This window comes from Ambystoma mexicanum, chromosome 1q (assembly GCF_040938575.1).
Source record: "Ambystoma mexicanum isolate Mex_15411 chromosome 1q, UKY_AmexF1_1, whole genome shotgun sequence".
In the NCBI taxonomy this organism is placed as follows: Eukaryota; Metazoa; Chordata; class Amphibia; order Caudata; family Ambystomatidae; genus Ambystoma; species Ambystoma mexicanum.
In genome coordinates, this window is record NC_090922.1 from 1474511731 (window position 1) to 1474538832 (window position 27102).

At 47.5% G+C, this 27102-nt stretch overlaps 1 protein-coding gene across 1 annotated transcript in view; it reads left to right on the forward strand.

The window, feature by feature from the left end:
- LOC138549910 (HORMA domain-containing protein 1-like) overlaps nt 1–27102 on the forward strand; it is a 1553847-nt gene that overhangs the window by 1457879 nt on the left and 68866 nt on the right. The window contains exon 14 of the mRNA XM_069642372.1: nt 22280–22360. Within this exon, the coding sequence (XP_069498473.1) occupies nt 22280–22360 (81 nt within the window). The remainder of the gene's footprint in view (nt 1–22279; nt 22361–27102) is intronic.

Here is a 27102-nt window from a genome sequence, read left to right on the forward strand (position 1 = left end):
GATATGGTATTTGTAACGCGCCTATACACAAGTGTTTCAAGGCGCGACGAGGCAGGGAGGGAGGGAAACAAGGGGAAGACAGACAAACGATCCTACTAGGCCAGGTGTCATTCAGATCGCGCAAGTGCAGAGGTAAGGGGAAAAGGAGGAAGTGCAGGGGGAGGAGGTGGGGGGGAAAGTGCAGTACAAGGTAAGTAGCGTAAGAAATAATAATTAATAAATAATAAATAAAAAGGGCCAGCTGGTGGCAAGTGCGAGGTAAGTGCAGAGCAAGTGCTGGGAAGGGGGCTGTAGGGTACAGTGACAGTCCCACAGTGCAAGGGGAGCCAGGGAGGCAGTGCAAGTGGAGAGTGGCTGGGCCCTGGACCGAGGTTGCTGAGAGTGGCCCAGATGCAGGTTTAGTGCTGAATTTAGTGGGGGGTTAAGCAGGTTTAGCAGGGGAGAGGGAGAGAGAAGGCAGAAGCGAAGAGGAAGGTTTTGAGGTGCTTCCGGAACCGGAGATGGTTCTCCTCAAGTTTCAGGGAGGCAGGAAGGCTGTTCCAGAGGGAGGCCCCTGCTGCGGAGAGAGATCTACCCCCAGCTCGTTGCTTCGAGAAGCGGCTGACCATGAGGGAGTTGGAGACGGATGAGCGAAGGGCTCGTGAAGGAAGATATTTAGGAAGAGAGAGTTGAAGGTATTTAGGTCCCTGGCCCCAGAAGGCCTTGTGGACAATGCAGAGGGTTTTGAACTTAATCCTCGCAGCCACTGGGAGCCAGTGAAGGGATTTCAGTCCTGGAGAGATACGGTCCCTGGGCTTGAGGCCAAGGACAAGTCTCGCAGTTCTGTTCTGGATAAGTTGCAGAGGGCGGAGAGTGGAGGCAGGCAGATTAAGATAGAGGCTGTTACAGTAGTCCAGCCTTGAGAGAACCAGGGCTCGGGAGACAGTGAGCTTCTGGGGGAAGGAGAGGAAGGGAAGAATACCTCTGAGGAGGTGCAGCTGGTAGTGTGACTTCTTAGAGACGTCAGATATATGAGGAGAGAAGGAGAGTGTGGAGTCGAAGATGACCCCGAGGTTTTTAGCCTTGCAGGTAGGGGCAGGAAGGGGGCCAAGGGAGGCCGGCCAGAGAGCTGCAGGGAAGGAGGGAGTGGGTGTGCCGATGAGTAGAATCTCAGTCTTACTGGCGTTGAGGCAGAGGTCATTGGCGGCACACCATTCCTGGATAGCAGACAGACAGTCGGAGATGAGGGAAGGAGAGGAGGAGGCCGAGGGTAGCCTGAAAATGAGCTGGGTATCGTCGGCATAGCACTGGAAGTAGGGGCAGAGAGCGGCGATGCGGTGGGCAAGGAGTGCCAGATACTGGTTGAAAAGCCAGGGAGAGAGGTTGGAACCCTGGGGGACACCACAGGTGGAGAAAAAGATGTCAGAGAGGAAGGAGCCCATTTGGACCTGGGAGGGTCGACCGGAAAGGAAAGAAGTCAGCCATGCCAGAGCCTGACCAGTGATACCCAGGTTATCACGGAGACAGTTGAGCAGGATGGCATGGTTGACAGTGTCAAAGGCAGAGGAGAGATCGAGCAGAATGAGAACACAGGGAGTGTTGGAATCGAGGTTCAGGAGCAGGTCCTCACGGATGTTCAGGAGAGCAGTTTCCGTGCTTCTGGCCGCTCTGAAGCCGGATTGATGGTCATGAAGATTACCAACAGATTCAGCATGGAGGTTAAGCTGGGAAATGGCCAGTTTCTCCAGGAGCTTACCCAGGAAGGGAGTAATGGAGATTGGGCGATAATTGGCCGGGCAGGAGGGGTCGGAAGAGGGTTTCTTGAGGAGGGGGTGCACAAGGGAGTGCTTGAGGGGGGATGGGAAGACTCCAGAGGCGAATGAGTGGTTGCAAAAGACAGCCAGGGCAGGAGCCAGGGAGTCGATGTGGTCCTTGATGGTTTTGGAGGAACAGGGGTGAACCTGTTTAGACGAGGCTTTCATAGATCGGACTTGTCTGGAAACCTCATCAGCAGAAAAAGGTGGAAAAGCAGAGAAGGAGGGCGGAGGGGCGGCTGCAAGAGAGCAGGAGGAAGAGCCGGGAAGAGAGGGAGGGGGGAGAGAGGAGGAGAGCGAGGACAGGATGTCCTGAGTTTTTGAGATGAAGTGCGAGGCCAGTGCAGTGCAGAGGGCCTGGGAGGGGACAGGAGAGGTAGAGACTGCAGCAGGGTTGGCCAGCTCCTTGCAGATTTTAAAGAGTTCGGCCGAGTTGTTAGATGCCTCAGAGATGCGGGCTTGGATAAGGGCTCTCTTCTTGGTGAGGACGGAGAGCCGGTATTGCCTTTGGAGCAGGCGACAGGCCAGTTTGTCAGAGGATGAACATGAAGCACGCCATTTCCTCTCTGCCACCCTGCACTTGCGTTTTAGGGTGACGAGATCCGAGTCATACCAGGAGTTACATTTTGGCTTTGGGCTTCAGGCGGATTCTCATGACGGGGGCAAGGATATCGAGAGTATCAGATATAGAGGAATAGAGCATGGAGAGGGCTGTGTCAGGGTGGGAGTCAGCCGAGGGGGGAGGAGGGGGCGAGAAGGTAGCAGCGAAAGCCTCAACTGACACGCGCTTCATGGGTCGGATGACCGAGAAGGTGGGTGGCAGTGAAGAGGGTGGCTTTGCCTGTGGGGAAGGGAGGGAGAGGTGGGAGGATAGGAGAAAGTGATCGCTCCAGAAGAGAGGAATGGAGAGAGGGAGGGAGAGGGGAAGGTCAGAAGAGATCAGAGCATCAAGAGTGTGCCCTGCAGAGTGGGTAGGCCCAGACGGGAGAATAGAGAGTGAGAGAGAGTTGCAGAGTTCGCGAAAGAGACCAGTGGGTGGACAGGAGGCATCGAGGTGGATGTTGAAGTCACCGAGAAAGAGGAGTTGGGTGGTTGAGGACAGGAGTGAGGAGGAGAGGTCAGCCTATTCAGAGAGGAAGGAGGAAATTTGACCAGGTGGCCGATAGATAGTAGCCACGGTAAGGGAATGGCTAGGAGAGAGAGAGAGTCGGCAGACAAGGCATTCAAAAGAGGAGTAGGTCTGCGTAGGAGTGACAGAGGCAGGAATCCACTCGGGGAAGATAAGGGCAACACCACCCCCTGAACGGTTAGGCCTGGGCGCGGAGAGGATCTTGTAGCCGTCAGGTAGGAGTGTGTCGAAGCTGGTGGCAGAGCTGGCTGTGAACCATGTCTCAGTGAGACCGAGGACGTCGAGGTCCAGTTCCTCAAGAAGGCGACAGATATCAGAGGAGTGCTTGATGGCAGAGCGAGCATTTAGAGTGGCAATGTGGAGAAGGTTGCCACCTTTGAAATACTTCCGGGGAGGGGTACAGATCAGAGGTATGCCCTGCGGAGGTGTTAGAGAAGGAGTTGAGGAGGGAGCAAGAGAAGGGGCAGGGAGGGAGGGGAGAGGCAAGGTAGCCGAGGACAGAGGAAGGGGGACAGCGGGAGCGGGGAGGAAGTTGATGAGGCGTGGGAGGCGCCTATCAAAGAGGTGAAGGTTGGCCTGAGGGCCTTGGACCAAGACGGTCCCGTTAGCATAGACATTAATGATGGCCTTAGAGGAGTGGAAAGGGGCCAAGAGGACATCCCAACGGGTGCCACCATTAATGGGAGAGGAGGAGAAAGGAGAGAGCACAGCGACCATGTGAAGGGTCCATAGGTCAGGAGAAGGCACGAAAAAGAGAATGTCAGTAAGAGTTTCCTTGGAGCAGGCGCTCGTGTAGGTGTCAGCGATAGGGAGGGGGCACGTCTCCGTCCCCCCTTATCGAGTTTTGGCTGGTGGCAGTGGATACTACTTTTTATATTCAACCGCGAATATTTTCCTATGGGATTTCCCATTGTTTTAGGCTACTATCTTTATTTAATTATCTAAGGTAGCCTCCAACATACCGCCGGTTTATTTAATTAATATTAATTCTCCGGTTGGTATTTTTTGCCAAAACTTGATTCTGAAATGGCGTTTGTGTTCTCTTCTGTGACTCCAAACCCAAGTCGAGCCCTTTGTTCCACTTTTTGGCGGGCTTCTCCACAGAAGCCCTCCAAAGTGGTGCCACTATGTCTGGGGTACTTAGGAGGGGTGGAGGGAAATTTAGGCACCCTGGGCTGAGTTGCCTAGGCAACTCAAGTCGCACTCCGTCCTGATTGGCCCAAGAGGTGAGCCGGCCGGCTCACCACTTAGCATGTTGGAGTGACAGCTAGGCTGAGTGACTGGGGGTTTGCTGCATAAAAGCAGGGCTTTGGGGACTGGAACTGCAGAAGTCACCACAGGACCTAGGAATCCGACGAGGGAGAAACTGAGCCGACCTGCCACGACACCACGACCGGTGGAGCCCTGCTGGACCGTCTCACCACTTTTCCCAACGACAGAGGAGATCTCCCGCCGGAGAGTCTTCTTCCTTTGACTGGTGGGGATAACCAGTTTCACCGTCTTTTCACTTTCCCGACATATCTCGTGGCCGCCTTGCCCGTGCTAAGCACCCCGGCAACCGGGATACAACGTTTTACCACGACCGCGAGATAAAGGTACCACCTTTTACCGGAAAACTCTGCGGCTGGTTTCTGCCCTGGTAGTGCAACGACCTGCATCTTTCCTCCACGTCGAGATCTTCTCTTCCCCTGGACGACGACGCAACTTGCAACCACTACCAGGAAGAACTGCCACCGCTGGAGGATCCTTCTCACTTAAGGTACTGTGTCCCGCCTGGCTTCCCTTGCAACCGACTGTACGGGGTAGATTTAGCCCCCGGCTTTCGAACCTGGGTTAGCCTGGGACACCCTGGCTAAACTTTTCTATGCCTCTCTAAACTCTTTTCTGAACCCTCTGCAAGACTTTCTAAGCCTAGTGTAACTGTGTGATCTTGGGCGCATTTGTGCTCTGCTCTCTCTAAGAGTGGGCCCAGCCTTTGGACTTTGGCTCACCAGTGACTTTTTGCTCTCTGCCTTGCTAATAGTGTTCCTGAATCGTAGAGTGGTATAATCTGCATATTCTGTCTTTTTCCCTCCCTTTTTCACAACCTAAGTAGAGTGCAATCTAGTTAAGCGCTCACCTCTGTATGAAAATAAGTGGTGTCTTACTGTGATTTTCTAATAAGGGAAAAAGGGGTGTATAAATCATAATAGTAACTGTGTTTAGAATATTTTACAATAAGAGTGCTGGAGTGTTTCAACTGTGTGGTTATAAATAAATAATTATATACTTTGATACCATAGCTATGGTCAGTGTTTGCTTGTATTATTGTATCTGAGTGCCTATTGAGTATACTTTGCATACTGCCTAACTCTTCTTGAGGGAAGTCTGACTGCTCAGCCACAGCTACCAGGTAAATCTGGGTGGTACAGACTGCTACCAAGTGGGTTTACTGCCAACACCTGTAGTCTTAAATCTTTTGCAGTGGTCCCTAAGGGAACTGCACAGGTTTCTGCCTAACACTGGTGTACAGTGGTGGGATTTGTATTGAGTATACACTTTAGAGTGGTTGAGGATGCCTTAGTACAACTAACCACAAAGCTTAGCACTGAAAAAGTAATCTTTCTAACATGTCAACTATGGAAACATATAGTCAAGAGTCCCTTGCTACAAAAACTGCTGATTGTTTAAGAGTATTGTGTAAGCATAAGAACCTCCTGACTAAAGGCAAGAAAATGGAGTTAATAGAAAGGTTGTTAGCTAACCAAAGTCTGGATGATGGGTCTGAGGAACCTACCATGCCAGAAAATGTAGATAACAGTATCGAAATTGATATTGATCCAAATATTGATAATCTTGAGGAAGAGTCAGAAGAGGAGGGTGAGGCTGCTGTGACCGTCCCCCCTAGACCTCTGTCTGCCCTACCTGCTGTACCTACTGGGCCTTTACCAAGTCCCACACTAAGTCCTCAATATCTCGAATTAGAGAAAATGAAACTTGAACTAGAGTTCAAGAAACTGAATACTCTGGCTGAACAGAGACATCAGGAAATGAATCAAGAACTAAGGCTAAGGGAAATGGAGCTCAAACATGAGCTAGAAATGAAGAAATTGTCTGTCGAAAATGCTTCTCTCTCTGGCTCCTCTAGAAGTTCCAGTCCTAAAAGACCCCGGATGCCTAAAGAATTGGTTGGTATGTATGAGCCTAAGTTGGATGTGTTGGATTGGTTGTCTCTGTTTGAATATAATCATGGGCTCCAGAACATCACAGGAAATGACTTACTCACCTGGTTGTTCTCTAGGCTTCCCCCTGTTGCAACTGATGTGGTAATGGAGTTGGGGGAGGAGGATAGGAAAGAGTATGAATGTGTGAAACTAGCTTTGATAGCTAGGTTTGGGAAGACCCCTTCCCAGTATCTTAAGAGGTTTATAACCCTCAAAAAGCACGATGGTACCCCTTGGGCTACCTGGGTGAGTGAAGGGTTGAAAAACTTAGAGGGATGGATTAAGGGTTACAAAGTGAACACTTATGAAGGTATGAAGAATCTTGTTATGTTGGAGTCAATTTATGATGCCTGCTCTCCTGAGCTCAGACAGCACTTGGCTGATTCAAAGGAATTAGATTCCCGAAAACTAGCTAAGGCTGCTGACTTGTGGGTTGCCAACAGGGCCACTCACGAGGATTCTGGGGTAACTCAGAAAAAGGATGAGGGGAAACAGCCTAAAAAGGACTCCAAAGAGAATTCTAATACTGCAAATTCCAAAGTGGGCCCCAAACAAAACCAGAAGGGTAAGCCACCTGGGAAACCACAGCAGAATAGTGTCTCCTCTGGTGCTAAACCAGAGGGAGGTCAGAACAAGCCTCCATTCCAGAAGGCATTTGGTAAATGCTTTGTTTATGGCTCTACTGACCATGTGAAAGGAGATCCCAGATGCAAGGGTAAACCTTCAGGGATCCAACTTGCCTCCTTAGCCTTCGCTCCAGAAGAGGAAGTCCCAATGGCAAGTGGAAACTCTCTACTGCTGGCTGATGAACCCATTGGAGTCTCAGCCAGTGTTTCTTTAGTCTCTCTGGGGTTGTGGGAACAACAGAATTTATATGTGTATAATTCTATCCCAGATAACACTAAAGAGTATTATAAGGACAGTGTCCAGGTAAATGGTCAGGAGACTCCTGCCATTAGAGACACTGGGGCCAGCATAACTGTGGTGGATGAATCTTTTTTCAAGGCAGAGGATGTTGCTAAGGCACCCAAATGCCTCACCAAGTTAGCTGGAGGGCCTGTGCAGATGTGTCCCCAGTTACCAGTTCTCATCCAGTGTAATGACATGGCTGTAAAAATACCTGTCAGTGTCCAATGTGAAGTGCCAGGTAGGGTCTGCTGGGTAATGACCTGAAAGCTCTTGGAGTTGTGTCACATACCCGCAGACCACCTAGTAAGAGGTTACAGGAGCTCACAAAACCTGCAAGAGAGAAAACCCTGAGAGGGTTATCTCAGGAGATGATGACAGAGATCACGCCTTTGCCACTGGAGCAACTCACTGCAGTAACTACCCGATCAGGAGCAAAGGGGCAACCCAAGACTCCTAGGAAAAAGTCAGCAGCAAGCACTCCAGTGCTTCCAACAGTTACACCTGTAACTCCCCCTCCAGCTGAGGCTGAGGGGGAGGTACAACCCTGTATGGTTGAACTAGGCTCTGAAGAAGAGCTAGTGGGAGGCCAAGAACTTATTGGAGATCTAGACCCTGAGGACCATCCTGAGTTGCAGACTTTACTGGCAGAAGGTGGGCCCAGCAGGGCAGCTTTCCGTAAGGGACAAAGAGAATGTCCAACTCTGGAGGGTCTCTGCCAACAGGCAGCTGCTCAGGCTGATGGGCAGGAGCCTGGGAAGTATAGGTTGCACTGGGAAGATGGCCTCTTCTACAGTGAACCAACTGAGTCTGAACCTGGAGACTACAAACGCCTTGTAGTACCTCAAGAAAACAGACAACAGTTCTTCCACTTAGCCCACGAGATCCCTTTGGCTGGTCACTTGAGTTTCAAGAAGACCAAGGAAAGGCTCTCACTCTACTTCCACTGGCCAAAAATGGGGGCCGAAGTAGATAAGTTTTGCAAGAGCTGCCATACCTGACAAACTTCTGGTAAGGTTGGCGCCAAGAATGTGGCACCATTAGTGCCTCTCCCAGTTGTGGGAGTCCCATTTGAGAGGGTAGGGATTGACAGTGTTGGTCCCCTTGATCCCCCTACATCCTCAGGCAACAGGTTTATCCTTGTTGTAGTAGACCATGCTACTAGATATCCTGAGGCAATACCTATGAGAACTGTTACAGCTCCGGCTGTGGCTAAGGCCCTCCTTGGTATTTTTACCAGGGTTGGGTTTCCTAAGGAAGTAATCTCTGACAGGGGATCAAACTTTATGTCCCACTACATGAAAGCCATGTGGAAAACCTGTGAAGTTACTTACAAGTTCTCAACCGCCTACCACCCCCAAACCAATGGGCTGGTAGAAAGCTTTAACAGAACCATGAAGAGCATGATAGGTGCTTTAGAGGAACCCCTGAAAAGAAAGTGGGACCTTCTACTGCCATGCCTTCTGTTTGCTTATAGAGAAGTCCCTCAGGAGGGAGTAGGTTATTCTCCCTTTGAACTTCTCTATGGCCATCCGGTCAGAGGTCCATTGGCCCTGATTAAGGAGGGGTTGGAAGGCGCTCCCCCCCTCAAGCCAGTCAGAGTGACTGACTATGTGATAGGTCTCCGAAGGAGAATGTCACACATGATGGCAGAAGCTAGTGATAACCTGAAAGCTGGACAAGCTTTGGTCAAGCATTGGCATGATCAAAAGGCTAACATGGTTGAGTTCACTCAAGACCAGCTAGTTCTCGTTATGCTCCCCACAAGGCAGAGGGCCTTGCAGGACAAATGGATGGGACCCTTCAAAGTTGTGGGAAAACTTGGAGAGGTCAACTATCTGGTGGATCTGGGCAGACCCAGGGAATTTCCTAGAGCCTTCCACACCAACCGACTGAAGGCGTACATCTCCAGACCTGAAGTAGGAGCCTTGCTTCTAGCTTCAGCAGCAGAGGAAGAAGAGAGTGAGTCTCTCCCTGATCTCCTCAGAGGTGTACCTTTGGATGAAAAAATTGAAGGAGTCAATCTCTCTTCAGATCTGACACCTGAGCAACAAGATGAGTGCAAATCTATGTTAAATCAGTTTGCCTCCCTGTTCTCACTCTCACCAGGCTTGACCCCTTGGGGACAGCACGAGATACTCACTGGTGACTGTCTGCCAGTCAAAAGCAGAGGATACTGAATGTCAGAAAATGTGAGAACCCATATCAAGGGGGAGGTCAAGAAGATGCTTGATCTCGGGGTAATAGAGCCCTCTACTAGTCCATGGTCTAGCCCAGTTGTGTTAGTACCAAAGGCAGGGTCCAAAGACTTGAGATTCTGTGTGGACTATAGAGCTCTTAATGCAGTCACCAAGACTGATGCCCACCCTTTACCAAGGACAGATGAGTTGGTGGATAAACTTGGTGCAGCCAAGTACCTCAGCACATTTGACCTTACGTCAGGCTATTGGCAAATAGCCTTGACAGACCATGCCAAGGAGAAAACTGCATTTTCCACCCCAGTTGGCTTGTACCAGTTTAAGGTCATGCCTTTTGGATTAAAAAATGCACCTGCTACATTCCAAAGGATGGTAAACCAAGTTCTAGCTGGGATGGAGGACTTCTGCATGGCATACTTGGATGACATTGCAGTCTTCAGCCACTCCTGGGAGGATCATGTGAACCACCTAGGACATGTTTTGCAGGCTCTTGGACAGGCCAATTTGACTATCAAAGCAAGTAAATGCCAGATAGGTCAAAGTAAGGTGGTCTACCTTGGACATGAGGTAGGAGGTGGAGAAATAAGGCCTTTGCTCAGCAAGATTGAAGCTGTGCAAAATTGGACAACACCTACTACTCAAACCCAAGTGAGAGCCTTCCTAGGCCTCACTGGGTACTACAGGAATTTCATTGAGAACTATGGGACCATAGCTTCTCCACTGAATGTAATCTCCTCTCCAAAATTCCCTAAGAAGGTAAAATGGAATGAGGAGTGCAATCAGGCCTTTGAAAAACTGAAGAAAGCTCTTTGCCAAGCTCCAGTATTGAGAGCTCCTGACTACCACCAAACTTTCATTGTACAAACTGATGCTTCCAATGTAGGTATAGGTGCAGTCCTCAGCCAACTGGATGAGAAGGGTAGGGAGCACCCCATTTGCTTCATCAGCCGTAAGCTGAAGGATCCTGAGACAAGGTGGGCAACAATAGAAAGAGAATGCTTTGCTATTGTGTGGGCACTGAAGAAGTTTAGGCCATACTTGTATGGTTCTACTTTTGTCATTCAGACTGACTACCAACCCTTGAGATGGTTAATGCAAATGAAGGGAGAAAATCCAAAACTATTGAGATGGTCAATCTGCCTGCAAGGGTTTGATTTCACCATTGAGCACAGGTCAGGGTGTCACCATCAAAATGCTGATGGACTCTCTAGGATGTATGTCATCGACTAGAGGTATGAGGTTCATCCAGGAGTGGATTAAATCCTCCTGTCCCTTAGTCTGGGGGGGGGGGGCGAGTGTTAGGGAGAATTCTCTGTTTAGGCTGAATTTCCTAACCTAGTGAGTCCCCCAGCAGCTTTGCTGGATTTTTTGGGTTTATTTTTTTCTCCTGCCAAGAGTGAGACTCTTTTACCCTCACTCTTGGACATGATTTGAGTGTGTTTCTTTGAATCTAGATGTGTTTAATGGGCTATGGGGTCTTTTACTCCATAGGGTTTCATGTGTTTTTGTGATGTGTGTTACACAGCACCCTCCGTGCAGTAACACAGGGGTGTCATAGTGACCCCCCAGTATAGACTCCATACCCTGGGACTGACTACTGTCTCCCAGGGCATGTAAAGTCACCATTGACTTTACTAGTCTTAAATTCTGAACAGAACTAGTACAAACCATCATATTGTGGACGTACTGGCTGGGGCAATTCGATTGCCCCAGGGTCTGTTAGTCGAGGGGGCACATCTCCGTCCCCCCTGATCGAGTTTTGGCTGGTGGCAGTGGATACTACTTTTTATATTCAACCTCGAATATTTTACTATGGGATTTCCCATTGTTTTAGGCTACTATCTTTATTTAATTATTTAAGGTAGCCTCCAACATACCGCCGGTTTATTTAATTAATATTAATTCTCCGGTTGGTATTTTTTGCCAAAACTTGATTCTAAAATGGCGTTTGTGTTCTCTTCTGTGACTCCAAACCCAAGTCGAGCCCTTTGTTCCACTTTTTGGCGGGCTTCTCCACAGAAGCCCTCCAAAATGGTGCCACTATGTCTGGGGTACTTAGGAGGGGTGGAGGGGAATTTAGGCACCCTGGACTGAGTTGCCTAGGTCGCACTCCGTCCTGATTGGCCCAAGTGGTGAGCCGGCCGGCTCACCACTTAGCATGTTTGAGTGACAGCTAGGCTGAGTGACTGGGGGTTTGCTGCATAAAAGCAGGGCTTTGGTGACTGCAACTGCAGAAGTCGCCACAGGACCTAAGAATCCGACGAGGGAGAAGCTGAGCCGACCTGCCACGACACCACGACCGGTGGAGCCCTGCTGGACCGTCTCACCACTTTTCCCAACGACAGAGGAGATCTCCCGCCGGAGAGTCTTCTTCCTTTGACTGGTGGGGATTACCAGTTTCACCGTCTTTTCGCTTTCCCGACGTATCTCGTGGCCGCCTTGCCCGTGCTAAGCACCCCGGCAACCGGGATACCACGTTTTACCACGACCGCGAGATAAAGGTACCACCTTTTACCGGAAAACTCCGCGGCTGGTTTCTGCCCTAGTAGTGCAACGACCTGCATCTTTCCTCCACGTCGAGATCTTCTCTTCCCCTGGACGACGACGCAACTTGCAACCACTACCAGGAAGAACTGCCACCGCTGGAGGATCCTTCCCACTTAAGGTACTGTGTCCCGCCTGGCTTCCCTTGCAACCGACTGTACAGGGTAGATTTAGCCCCCGGCTTTCGAACCTGGGTTAGCCTGGGACACCCTGGCTAAACTTTTCTAAGCCTCTCTAAACTCTTTTCTGAACCCTCTGCAAGACTTTCTAAGCCTAGTGTAACTGTGTGATCTTGGGCGCATTTGTGCTCTGCTCTCTCTAAGAGTGGGCCCAGCCTTTGGACTTTGGCTCACCAGTGACTTTTTGCTCTCTGCCTTGCTAATAGTGTTCCTGAATCGTAGAGTGGTGTAATCCTGCATATTCTGTCTTTTTCCCTCCCTTTTTCACAACCTTAGTAGAGTGCAATCTAGTTAAGCGCTCACCTCTGTATGAAAATAAGTGGTGTCTTACTGTGATTTTCTAATAAGGGAAAAAGGGGTGTATATATCATAATAGTAACTGTGTTTAGAATATTTTACAATAAGAGTGCTGGAGTGTTTCAACTGGTGTGGTTATAAATAAATAATTATATACTTTGATACCAAAGCTATGGTCAGTGTTTGCTTGTGTTATTGTATCTGAGTGCCTATTGAGTATACTTTGCATACTGCCTAACTCTTCTTGAGGGAAGTCTGACTGCTCAGCCACAGCTACCAGGTAAATCTGGGTGGTACAGACTGCTACCAAGTGGGTTTACTGGCAACACCTGTAGTCTTAAATCTTTTGCAGTGGTCCCTAAGGGAACTGCACAGGTTTCTGCCTAACACGGAGCCAAAAGAAAGAGTATTTGGTCAAGCGGGTTTATGTTCGAGGCTAATATAATAGCCTAAAACAATACCACGTTTATATGATATAATCGCGGTACAAATGTTAGGGTAGATACCACTGCCACCAGCCAAGTTTAAATGTTAAAAGAGCAAAACAAAGCTCAGAAAGGCACAGACAAAAAGGGGTAGGAATTAACCCTTTCCAGTACTCCATGTAAGATGGGGTGTACTGGGTCTGTAGTTTAAAGTGACTATGTAAAGTTAATGGCAACTTTACCTATTTCTGGGGGACAGTAGTCAGCCCCAGAAAGAGGAGTCATTGGGAAGTCTTAGGGACAACCCTGTGTTACTGCACTGAAGGTGCTGTGTAACATACACAACAAGTTGGGCTCATGGAGTTGTGTGCTCCAGAGTCCAAGATCACACAACAAGTAGAAATGCACATGCCAAAACACAGGTAAGAGTGGGAAAAAGAGGCACACTCTTACCAAGTGGAAAAAATAAACTCCAGAAATCCAGCAAAGCTGCTGGGGGACTCACTAGGTGTGGGAAATTAGCCATAGAATGAGAATTCCCCCTATCACTGGCTCACACCACTCGTCATCTTCCTCACAGCGGTTTAAGAAAAGGTGGCACAGGTCGCCATCTTCGTCGTCAAGTTCCTACCCAGAACGGGTCTCGTGCTTAAGCAAATCAGCCTCACTGGCCAAGTGGGAGAAGTTCAGACTAAAGATGCTCGAATTATTCCAGAAAGCGGCCTCAACCCCAACGAAGAAAGATAAGAGCCATGCCAGTGTCAACAAACACGACAAAAAGAAGGCAAGTGCTATCAGTTCAAGGTGCTTCCCTTTGGGTTGACCTCCGCACTGAGGGGGTTCACCAAGTTCATGATTGTAGTCGCGGCTCACCTCAGGGGATCCGGGGTCCATGTATTCCCGTACTTGGACAACTGGTTGATCTGAAGTAGATCGGCGGAGTGGGTTTTGTCCCACCTCGGGTACCCCTGTTCACTACTTCACAGGCTGGGCTTCTCTCTGAACAAGCAGAAGTCCAATACAATACCAGTTCAGAGGATCCAATTTATTGGGGCAGTCCTAGACACTCGGGCAGGGAAGGCTTTTCCGCCCGGGGAGAGAGTAGTCAGCATTGTGCATATGGTGCGCCTGTTCCAGAATCAGGTCACCTTACCAGCGGCTTCCTTCATCCGCCTCTTAGGTCTCATGGCCTCCTGTATTTTTCTAGTGCCAGAGGCCAGACTGCGACTGAGATTTTTGCAATGGCTCCTGCGAGGTCAGTGGTCCCAGTACCTTGGAACCCTGAAGGCCGTCCTCAAGGTGTCCAGGTCTGTGGTCAATGATCTTTCTTGGTCCAACAGCAGCAATTTGCAATTTGCTGGTGGGGGAACCTTTCTGGTCTCCGTGGCCGCAGGCTCAAGTAGTAACGGATGCGTCCTTAAAAGGTTGGGGCGCTCACTGCCAGGACTTGCAGGTGTGCGACCTTTGGTCAATGATGGAAGCCAAGTGGCTCATCAACAGGCTGGATTTGCGAACCATCAGATTAGCCCTGAAGGCTTTTGCTCTGTCTCTGAAGGGGAAACATGTCCTGCTCTTGATGGACTATACAATGGCCATATACTACCTGAACAGGCAGAGTGGCATGCGCTCCCTCGCCCTCTGCAGAGAGGCGATGCATCTTTGGTTCTGGCTGTTAGAGAACCAGATCTCGGTCTCTGTAGTTCATCTGACGGGGACAGAGAACAGCTTGGCGGATGCTCTGTGCAAGCAGAGCATGGTCTCACACGAGTGGGAAGTGTGCCAGGAAGTCCTAGAAGAGGGCTTCTCTCTCTGGGGTACCCCAACAGTTTAACACAGAGTCCAACAGGAAGAGCAAACAGTTTTGCTCGAGGGAATTCCCAGCGAACGGTGCGCTAGGGGATGTGTTTCTGGTGGATTGGATCTTCCCTCTCCACTATGCCTTTCCGCCGATTCCTGTTAATCTATGGGTTCTCAGGAGTAGAGGATATTTCGAGCAACCCTGATCTTGATCACCCAGATTGGGCGAGGAGGGCATGGTGCTCGGACCTTTTGAATTTGACCATCTGCTCACCTCCCCGGTTGCCTCGCTGCCCGGATCTCCTGACCGAATTGGATGGTCGGGTTCTCCTTTCCTCAAACTACATGCGTGCTCTTCACAAGATGGGATATGAGGACTGGGGCCTCTCTGAGGAAGTGCTCGAGTTGTTGCTGGCTGCATGCAGACTATCTACAAGATCTCTGTATGCGTGCAGATGGAGAAGATTTGAGGTGTGGTGCAGGGAGCGTGAGATTGACCCTATCTCTCACTCCACCTGTATGGTGATGGATTTCCTTCTGTCACTGGCTGCCACAGGCCGTCAGGTCACCACAGTCAAAGGATGCTTGACTGTGTTAAAGAAGTCTCCTGATCAAGGTTCTTTTTCATGATTCCAGTTATGCCCAATTCCTGAAGGGCCTTGTGAATATGTTTCCGCCTGTTCCTTTTGTTGTCTAGGATTGGGATTTGAACCTGGTTCTCACCTTTCTGATTTCGCTCCCTGTGAGCCCTTGCACTCTTGTTTTCTTGCAGCTGCTTACGTTTAAAACTGCTTTTTGGTTGCCATCACTACGGCCAGGCGGGTCAGCAAGTTGCAGGCTCTTTGTTACAAACCCACATTTCTGTTTTTTCTGTGAAAAGGTTTCGCTCAAAGTGAGACCATGGTTCCTGGTGGTGTCAGAATTCCACATTAGAATGGATTGTGCCCTCCCACGTATTCCTCATCTTATGATATCTCCATATCCTACTTTTTTGCTTTTCGGAAAAAAAGATTCCAGCAGGGGGCGCTGCACGTCAATGCCTGTCGACTCGATGTCCCTCGAGGGCATCCGTCTTGGTGTCGACGTCATGGTGTTCCGTTTTTCCATGAGAGCTGACGCTTCGGATTATCGGCGTGTTTCAGTTTCTTGACTAAGAAACCTTTCGTTTACTGAAAATTGCATTGTCATCGGCATCATCAACCCCCGAGATTGGGGTTCAAAAAATGCCACGACTGTGGGGCCAAAATGTCCCTTACAATCCCCCATCAAGTGTGTCTATGGTCCCTGGGATCCTCTCATTCAACTTCGGAACGTGGGTCCTGCCTATCGATGACAGCGAAGGCCCTGAAGGAGCGTAAAGGGAAGCTAGCTGCAGGTAGGTTCGAGAGATGACTCTCCTTGCCGGAAGAAAGCTAAAAGATCTCAATCACGCAGTGGCTCACACCACTCGTCATCTTCCTCACAGCGGTTTAAGAAAAGGTGACACAGGTCGCCATCTTCGTCGCCAAGTTCCTACCCGGAACAGGTCTCGTACTCGAGCAAATCAGCCTCACTGGCCGAGTGGGAGAAGTTCAGACTAAAGATGCTCGAATTATTCCAGAAAGCAGCCTCAACCCCCACGAAGAAAGATAAGAGCCATGCCAGTGTCAACAAACACGACAAAAAGAAGGCAAGGGACCAAACCTGCACGCCCTCAGGCCCGGGTGTCCAGGAGAAAACTCCTTGAGAACCCTCAGAGGTTCCCTCAAATAAAGAAAAGGCTCCTTGGAAGCCAAAATTATCGACGCCATCGGTGCCGCAAGACTCCACGTCGAGCCCTAAAAAACCCTCGATACCACTTCAACACCATTGTTGACACAAGTCCCGATATCCCTCAAGGATGTCAAGAAAACATTCACTCCACTGCCAAGGAAGGATTTTTCCAAATCCCTTTCCTCAATTTATGAGGATGATGAACCATCTTCAGATGAATCTCGTCCATTTGGATTGCAATATGGGACACATAATGTTCCAGAGACATTAATATCAGAGGGCTCAAGAATAAAAGACCTACATGACACCCTGCAATCTGCAACTGAGTTGGACACTTCCCCAGCGATAGAGTTTGGCAGGCCAGATCCCTCGGACCACGCCGATTGATCTTACAGACAACTGATGTCTAGAGTGATAGAATATCTGGGATGGAGTAGGCCTGCACCACTTTTTTAGCAGAATGACCTGACTGATATTTTAGACAAGGGACCCCAGGAGGACCCTATTCTACCATTCCATGTAGCTCTGCAAAAGAGAGTTAATGCCAACTGGGAGACACCAGAGTTATTTCCTGTTGTGAACAAAAAACTAACCAGCAAGTACTGTGCATCAGGTAGTGACCCGTATTATCTAACAAAACATCCAACTCCTGAAAGCTTGGTAGTTCAGGCTGCCACTTCTACATCCAGACAACAGGCATACCCCAATTACCCCCCCTGAACCCCTGGACAGAGATGACAAGCGTTAGGATGCATGGGCTAGAAAAGTTTTCTCTCCGGGGAGTATGGCCTTTAAATCAGCAAATGCCACGTGTGCACTGGCCAAGTTTACTTTCACATTATGGGATTGTATAGCGATGGCGGCTGAGCATATCCCCGAAGGGGAAGAATGAGACAGCTTTTAAGCATTGTCAAGGATGGGAAAGATGCAATGTGCGAAATCCCTCCAGACTGGTCTCAACTCTGCGGACAGCATCAGCAAAGCAACGGAGGCTAGCACTGTAACGCACAGATTTGCCTGCTTGAGAAAGTCTGGATTTGCTCCAGATATACAATCTAGACTTCTTAACATGCCCCTTGACGGCACTCATTCATTTGGCAGCAAGGCTTACGAGAGTCTGGAGAAGCTGCAGACCTCCAAAGCTGCAGCCAAAACCCTTGGTGCAGCAATCAGACAGCCACCTATTCGCCCCACTGGTACAGCTTCGAGGGGCATGTCCTTTAGCTATTACTTCACAGTTGGAAGAGGGAGAGGACTGTTGAATCAAAGAGGTCAGAAAAGATTCCCCTGTGGTGGATGGGGAAGAGGTGCTAAGTCTGCTGAGGCGGGGGCTGCTTTACCCTCAGCCGCTTCATCAGCCGCCTCAAAACCTCTCTGAGGCCTTACTGGAAACAGTTGCCCAGGGTTACTGCCTTCCCTTTCAAAAAAGGACTCAGGATCATCCACCCTGGTGCAGCTCTTTCAAAGTTCTAGATCCGCTCCTTATGTATGGCATTTTGACCCTGCTAGAGAAAGCTGCTATAGAACCGATTCCTGTAGCGGAGAGGAACAAGGGTTGATAATCTCCTTACTTTCTAATACCCAAGAAGGACAGAGGGTTGAGACCCATCTTGGACTTAAGAGAATTGAACAAGTTCCTTAGGAAGGACAAGTTCAAGATGGTTACCCTTTCTCAGATTCTTCAGGCCCTCCAACTTCAGGACTGGATGGTATCATTGCACCTTCAGGATGCTTACTTTCAAGTGCCTATCCAACACAAGTACAGAAAGTACCTGAGGTTTGCTGCTGGCGGTTCTCATTATCAGTTTTGAGTTCTTCCATTTGATGGCAGTGGTGGCAGCGAGTCTTAGGAGAGGGGGGATTCACGTCTACCCCTACCTGGATGATTGGCTGATCATGGCACGTTCCCCCGAACAGGCCCTGGAACATATCAGCTCCACCTGTCACTCCCTCCACAGACTGGGCTTCTCCCTCAACTTCAAGTCCCACATGATACCATCTCAAAGGCTCTAATTCATTGGGGCTGTTGTAGACGCTTCCTTGGGAAAACCTCGCCACCCAAGGTGAGGGCTAAAGACATTCTGCAGATGATCAACAAATTCCAAAATGCCCAGAGTCCTCTGGCCTTCGATTTTCTGAGGTTGCTCGGCCTCATGGCATCCTGCTTTTTCTTGTTGCCAGAGGCTCGCCTGAGAATGAGATCCCTCCAATGGGCTCTCAGGACTCAAAGGTCACAATTCTCAGGCAAAATGTCAGACCTCCTTCAGAGTAGGACAAGATCTGCTGTGGTGGACCTACTAAGAAAATATTCTGAAATGAGTACTTTTTTGGCAACCATAGCTGGAGATAATTGTAGTGTCGGACGCCTCACTCACGGATGGGAAGCACACACCAACGATCTCACAATCAGTAGTCGTTGGTCTCCGTTTGAGTCCAAACTACACATCAATCTTTTGGAGCAGAGGGCGATCAGACTAGCGCTGAAGGCCTTTCTGCCCTCTGTACAGGGAAAGAATGTCCTGATAATGAAGGACAACACAATGGCCCTGTACTACCTCAACAGGAGAGGAGGCATAGGATCACTACCACTGTGCAGAGAAGCAATACAGCTCTGGTACTGGGCAATTCAAGAAGGAATCCCTCTATCAGCAGTTCACCTAGCCGGGAAGGAGAACGCAGCAGTGGATGCTCTAAGCAGGCAGCGCAGTCTCCCACGAGTGGGATCTAGCTCAGGAAGTCCTTCAAGAGATCTTTGTCCTTTGGGGAACTGCTCAAGTAGATCTGTTTGTGACCAGTGCCAACAGGAAGTGCAAACTGTACTGCTCCAGGGAATTTCCCGCAAGAGGAGCTCCAGGGGACGTGTTCGTAGTGGACTGGGAGTTTCCACTCATGTATGCGTTTCCTCCAGTCCCTGTCATTCCTCACGTTATCAGGAGGTTGAGAAAGTTTAGGAAACCCATGATCCTAATTGCTCCGGAATGGGCCAGGAGGACATGGTACCCAGACCTTCTGGACATGTCCATCTGCCCTCTAATAGGTCTGCCACAAAGAGAGGACTTTCTCTCACGAGAGGAGGGTCGGGTTCTGCTTCCAGATGTCAAGACATTCAACCTTTACGCATGGTTTCTGAGAGGTTGAGATATAAGGATTGGGACCTCCCGGACGACGTAATGGAGATTTTGCTTTCGGCAAGAAGGCCAGCAATGAAGTCCTTGTCCCGCTGCCATTGTAACAAGTTCTGCAGCTGGTGCAGGGATAAGAATGTGGGCCCTTTTAAATGCAGTACACCTATGATGTTATCGTTCTTGTTACACCTGGCTAATATTCAAGATTCCACTGGTTATACAATTCTTGAAAGGATTTACAAATGCCTTCCCTCCGTCCCCTTTCAAGTCCCCGTTTGGGATCTCATCCTAATGTGTGCTTCATTCGAGCATATCCACTCCTGTCCTTTAAGATTTTTGTCTTTAAAGACCATTCTTTTAGTGGCCTTTACATCAGTCTGTAGGGTGAGTGAACTTCAAGCCTTCTCCTGCAATCCTCCTTACACAGTCTTCTTTAAGGATAGAGTATTCCTTAAGGTTAAACCTGCTTTTCTACCAAAAATTGTGTCTGAGTTTCATTTAACTCAAAAAATCATCTTACCTTCTTTCTATCCCCCACCTCATCCTGGAAGAGGAGAGGCTACAAAGGCTTGACCTAAAACGCACACTTAACATCTATATTTCCTGGATGTCTAAATTAAGACAGGACATTCAACTGTTTATTAGATATACAGGGATTAAGTTGGTTATGGCGAATTCAAATAAACCTTATCTAGGTGGATCATCCTGGCAATCTCTGAATGCTACAGGTTAGCTGGAAAAGATCCTCCTGAGGGTCTCGGAGCACTTTCGACCAGGGATCATGGCTACTTCCTCTGCCTTTCAGGGGGGAGTTCCAATTCAGGATATTTGTGCGGAGGCCACATGGTCCTCAGTCCACACATTCACCAAGGACGATAGTCTAGACTCTTCCTCAGGCAGGGGAGGTGTTTTTGTAACGGCAGTGTTACATTCTGTATAAACAGGCCAATAGGAACTCCTAAATTCTAATTTCAAACTGAAAGTTCTGACTCCCTCCACCAGAAAAACAAACACTGCTCTGAGAGTCTATCATAAGATGAGGAATACGTAAGCGGACACAATCCATTCGAAGAATAAGTTACTTAACTGTGGTAACCTTTTTTGACTGGATGTTCCTCCCACGTATTCCTCATCGCCACCTCCCAGCCTACCCCGCAGTTGAATTTCCATGTTATTACAGTTTACGCTCTTTCAAGGTGAGTAGCAGTCGGGCGTGGGATAAACCAATACATGTAAAAATCGGAACTGAAGCCAAAGGAAAAAATTCGGAAGCAGCTAAAGCTGGATATGGAGATAGTATAAGATAAGGAATACGTGGGAGGAACATCCAGTCGAAAGAACGTTACCACGGGTAAGTAACTTGTTCTTCTCAGGCGATAGATCTTCCTGTTTTCTACCCACCCCTGTCCCCCTCCAAGGAGGAGGAGTGCTTCCAACAGTTGGACCCAAAAAGGTCCTTAGGTTTCTATGTGGCAAGGATGGTGGAATATAGGAAAACAGAACAGTTGTGTATAGCCTAATCCTTGTCTACAAAAGGTCTGGCTGTGACCAAGCAATAATAGATAGTAAGAGTTTTCTGCTAATTCTACGTATCCCTATAGGGATCCTTGGTTTCTAACCCTCTATTGGCTGTTTGACCTTTCTTTCTTGCTATTTTTCCTCTGCAGCAGCCGAGCTGAGGGTTGGGGGGGAGGCAGGAACTGAGGTACGGGCATAGTGACGCTGTATATATACGAAACCCGACATCACGTCCGGGCACCGAATCAAGGCGGATCGATAGCTGAATCGGGTCTACTACGCCCCCTGTTGAAAACATTTCTGAGCAACTGAGCTGTAGGGCTATATCTGTCTGATGAGGAATCTGTGGGGGAAGAATCCATAGAACGAACATTACGGTGAGTAATTTCTCCTTTTTTGCGCAGACAAAGGGCAGGGCTTCTACTCAGGATGTTTTGTGATTCCCAAGAAGAACCAGGCAGGACATAGAGTAGTACTAAATTTATCCTTTCTTAACCTTTGTCTTCTTTACTTTACTTTATTAATTTGTATCCCGCACCAAGTGACCCGGAGGCTTGCGGGTGCAAGATAAACAACAAAAGCAGGGGAGTTCCAAAGAGAAGAGTACGAAAATCATCTAATCCGTAATACCAAGAATGAAAAAAAATGATTCCTATCTCAATAATACAGTCTTTAGTTTTTTCCTAAACAGTGTCTAAATATTTCTCCCTGAAATATTCAAGATGGTGACGCTTGCGCATTATGCTGAGGCTCTTGATGGCCCTGGAAGGCTGGATTTTCAGGGCTGCATTGACCCCTATGGACCTTTTGTTGAAGCTAAAATAACCAACTTGAAAAACTCACGTCAAGATATTTCATTCTGCTTATGACACGTAACAATATTGAAATCAAGGAGTCATAACTGATCTATATCACACCAGAGTTTCAAAGCTTTGTAGTTACCCATGTTAGAAATTATCAAATCAGTGGTATTCACTTTGCTGACAAAATTCTAATGCAAAAACAAAGAGGTGATGGCTGGAAGGTTTAGAATGAATCTTAACCACTGGCGTTGCTCTGGGCAACCCTCCAGACCACCGTTCTTCGCCTGCCAAGCCATTACAGAAGGGAAAAGACCATATGCAAATCAGGCTTGGCCCCACCCCAAAAGGGGCAGTCCAGCCCGAACTGCTAGGTCACATTCCCTCTGCACGAGACCACAAGCATCCCCAAAAATGTTTCGCCCTTGTTGGGGCTCATCAGTGAGGAGTAGCTTTCTAATGAGCCTTCTTTCCAACATTCACAAGTTACAAACTGTTGTTTACATCATGTGAATTAACTCAATTAGCTACTTTACAATCACTTATCCGGTGCTATTGTCCATGGATATTGTGATGAATATGCTTTTTTGCACATTTTGATTTTTTACTGTAGGAGAATTTGGTGGCTAAAATAGCAGATGAGCCAACTGATTCAAAGAGGGTGACTAGAAGCCGAGCAGCTACTGGAAAGAAGGTATGTTTCTGAACAAAACACAAATTGATTAAAGTTGATCAGATTTCCGTCATATGAAACCTCATAAAAATGTGAGTTTTAAAATGAGAAAGCAGTTATATATGCACACATCTCATTCTCCTAACTTTGTTGCTGTGCTCCTTTTAGGTTCAGCAATGCTTTTACATTTGATTCTAAGTGTTATACTTGCATGCTTGTATTTCAAAAGTAACTAATGAAAAATAAAGCTTTTCATTGCCATAGCAGACATGTGTTATGAATTCTAAGTATACCCAATTCAAAGAAACACAGGAACTACCTGTGATCTGCAAAGAACCAACCACATTCTACAGATACGCAAATCACTGAAGTCTGACACTATCTACTCCTTTCTGCTTAAAGTAAACCTTTTTCTTTGCTGAAAGTACTAGGTGGTTTTGAACTCCCTATGCAGTCACTTGCACTGAGAGATGGAAAAATGTTTTGTGCAAGCAAGGAATGTCTACAGTTTGTGTTCGTTGGAGTCGAATGGGCAATACCAAATACAGTCTCGGGAGGATAGCTCAGTGGCAAAGTGCTCGCCTTGGAAGCAAGACGGCACGGGACGACACAGGGTCGATCCCCGGGTCCGCGCTTAGAAACCTCTGGGTATTAAGCGTGTTATAAATGACCTATCATATCAAATAAATGCAGTCAAGCACGCTGGAGCAAAAGGGGGAAAACGTCTAGCACATCCACAACAGATGGGCCATGGAACCTTCCCTCTTTTAACAGAACCAGCAATCGACAGAGCCCACCAGGCCTGCTTGACACATCCTGACTGGCATCCAGTACTGTCGACAAAAGATATGTTGCCTATTACATTTCAAAGCCTTGTCAACGTGGCAGTCCTGGCAAAACTGTGCCAAGGCCAATCAACCTATACAGTGTGGAGGTAGAGAACTTGCATCTTTCGGAAAGAACTACGAGCATGGGAAACCCAAATAGACTAAACCCATAAATAATTTTGAGTTTTGTAAACAATTCAGTCAAATGGTTGTACCTTGGTTTATATTTCGCAACCAACATACATTTAAATTTCATGTACTCAAATGGGATGAGACCCTCCATTCCAAATACTTTGTAGTGGGGCAATACCTTTGTTTCTCCAGCATGGCTAGGAAGATCATATTTCCTATTTTCAGAGATTGTCAATTTTCACTCAATTGTGACATGAGGCTGCCACTGGAGAAAGCCAATTATTAAAGGACCTAAGAATAAAAGTCTAATGATAGCACCTTATATCCAATAACCCAAATCCCTGTTACATATGCCTACTTTCAATACTTTCTTCAGAACCGTGGGTATCTTTGCCTCAGTGCCCATGAATCCTGTGATGATCCTTTCAATCTTTACAAACTCAGCACATTTGATAGGAAAAATAGCACGCTAAAAACAAATTGTTTAACTATCATTTTAATTCTCCAAATAGGCTGAATCCAATTAGGATCCTGGGCTTCCTAGCTGTAATGGCCATTGTAGTCATGGTCCTGCTGGCTTGCAGGATTATGTCCACCACTCTATGTGCATTTCACTGCTTCCAACTATCTCCCATCTAGTAAATCACGGTTAAGGCCTTTTTTAAAATATCGAACACACCCGAAGGACTCCAAATTTAGGTAGATAACGCAAATTAAGATTAAGAAATGTTAAAGGTTCTTGTACCAGGTACTGTTGCCACCTGTATAGCCTCTTGGCGCTCTGGTGGATCTGTAATGCAAAGAGGGTGGCAGGGTTTGCTGATCGGATTGAGCTGGAGAAGAGCAAGAGATTTTTTTGCGTGCTGTTGGGAGCTTCAGTTCGAAGAAACCAGTCACTGAGCGTTGGTGCGTTTTCGAGTTGGTAGCCGTCATGTAGTGTTGAGTTGGGATTGTGTATGGCTTGGATTCATGTTGGGTGTTTTGAAAGGAGTGAGGTTTGTGGTGCGATATAGGTATGGCTGTGTTTAGTGCAGACTTTGAGAGTGAGTATGCTGAATGGTGAGTTTTTAGTGTGGTTAGTTAGTAGCAATACATTTACTACCCCCAACAATCCATTTTAGCGTGACACATGAATGATCCAAACAATCCATATAAGTGTGGTGCATTTCTTACCCCCAATAATCCATCTAAGTGCAGTACATTTCCTACCCCCAGCAATCCATCCAAGTGTGGCATTCCTCCTACCCCCAACACTCCATCCAAGTGCGGCACATCTACCCCTAGTAGTCCACCTAAGTGTGGTACACCTCCCACCCCAACAATCCATCTAAGAATGCTAAATCTAGAATGCTCTGCATTTTGCCAACCTTGGCAACTGAGAGAAAAGAAAAAACAAAGAGGTTGGCTGGGAGGTAGCAATAGTACTATAATTCTGATTATGTTGATCTCTGAGCCTGTAACAATAGGTCATTTAGCGGGATATCGATCTTTCCGTAGCCCCCAGTTAACCTAAAAAGTAGGTTGTAATGGAGAGCTGTATTATAGCCCTTTGGGATAGGAGAGTCATGCCTGGAGCACCGATCAGCAATACAGCTTATCTTTTGGCCCATTCAAGTGGAAGAAATGGCTACATGCAGTATCTGATGTCAATATCTACCACAGAAGAAAGGTTAGTGTAATTCAAAACACTGGCAAGTGATGTGCAGTCATTGTTTGTGAAAACAAAAGGGTGGTAACAAAAATAGCATTTAACTTTACCTGAATTACAATGAAATAATAAAAACGAGGATTGGGCAGGAAAATACATTAGGGTAAATATTCTGTGTTTCTCTGAACCCTAAAATCTAGGAGACATATGTGAAACAGGTCATTAGAATGGACAGCAGTCTTTGAACACAGAATTAAGCTACCTAAAGTATCAAGTGGAATGATGGTTGGGTGTTAACTAAGATGGAATGTTGGGCCCAAAAGATTGTATCCTAGGACCACAGCAGTTGGCAGAATACCTCAATAGTGAACAAAGCGATAATAATGTTAACCTCAGTAGCTACCTGATAACCCAGGATAGTAGCAGTAAGAAGTGAACATTTCTAATATTCTTAGCTTGGAAGCTCACTGGAAAATTGGAGTGAAATTAGTTATACTTGTATTGAAATAAATGTTTCCAAACAAACTGAAGTTGTAAAAGGGAGGTCTTTGCTAATATGCAGCCAGGCAGTGAAAGGTCAATCTCTATTGAAAACAGCTTCTGCTACTTTGAGATTAAGTGGATACAGTTTGTTGCTAGGAAAACAAACAATGCAGAAATTAAGTCAGCTGAAGCTTTCAAAGTATGCTCGACTTATACAATTTGTCAAGAGTAAGTATATAAATAGCACACAGATCATTCTTATTCTCGAGACCTCTTTAAACTGCCTCAGTTGAGAGCTGTTAACAATAGGGTAGCATTAAGAAGCTTGCAAATCCTAAATGGGAACAAACTTTGTGACAAAGACAATTTGACTTTACTACCCCTATTTCCTGGTATCCAGTCCCACATCAATTCTACCACAGGGATGAAGAAGTTTCAGAAACCTGGGAGGGAGGGCTTTAGGGAGGGAGAGATAATACTAACCCCTGTGTCTTTAATAGAATCTAAACCTCCACTCACGATAGTGAGGTAGATTAGCCATTCTCTGTCAAGACTGGAGGCTTCCTGTTATACAAGTTTTTGAAGCCTCTGACCTACCTCAGCCCAAACCCTAAGTTATAGTGCCCAGACACCCATGTCCCAAGACCCCGGCATTCCAGAGTACCAGCCAGTCCAAGACCACTGACCATAAAGCTGTTACCCATTTATCAGAAAGATCACAGCAGAATATCGTAGACCGTGTGATTTGTGCTGCGAGGTGCCAGGGAGAAAATGTAACATTTAAGCCAGGCGTGGGAAGGATTGTTCCGGCACCGACCCGTCTGGGTTTGAGCTGGGGCTTGTAAGATAATGTGACCTTGAAAGTATCCTCTGTGTCGATGTCTGCAGTACCAGGTGCACATTAGGCTACAGATAGGGCATGCTATGAGTGGTGCTTTTAATAGCTGATTAGGGACTGCGAGCCTGATGACGTGCAAAGAAGAATACCACGTGGAAGAAGATGGACGGAATAGGCTGGGACCCATGACCTGGGATCCCATATAGGGCAGGCCGCCTATGCATAGTGTCACACCAACCAGCTACATGGATCTGTATCCTATGTAATGTACGTCAGTTGTGATGCTTTTTACCTTTATAAACTATTGCCCGTGTTGATTTCATCAGAGCACTCCATGGAAGCAGAGTTCTTTGCTGGCACGTGTAGGTATTCAGTCATCTGGCCTACAGATATGGGGGTTATCTAACATAACATGTGGTCAGCAAGTGTTAGCAAGTGTTTGGTCGCCTGCTGCCTGCATCACTGTTTTTGTGCTGTTGTATCCACTTTCAACTTGAGGCCGGTGAAAATCCATACTGCCCCTTTAAGAAGGGTGGGGCTTAAATACCAGGAGCTAAGCAAACGCATAGCAAAAGTGTTTGCAAGTGTTTGGTCGATGCTGCCTGCATCGCAGCTTTTGTGCTGTGGAATCCACTTTCAACTTGAGACCGGTGAAAATCTATAATGCCCCTTTTTTTTTGGGATAAAACATTTTTTTATTATCATTTGATTACAACATAAACAAAACAACCAAGACCAAAAAGGGAGGAACAAGAGAAATACGAGGCAGTTACATCCCACCTTACAATAATAACTGTCTTGCATCACCATCTTCATGGAGTACGGTCACGATTCA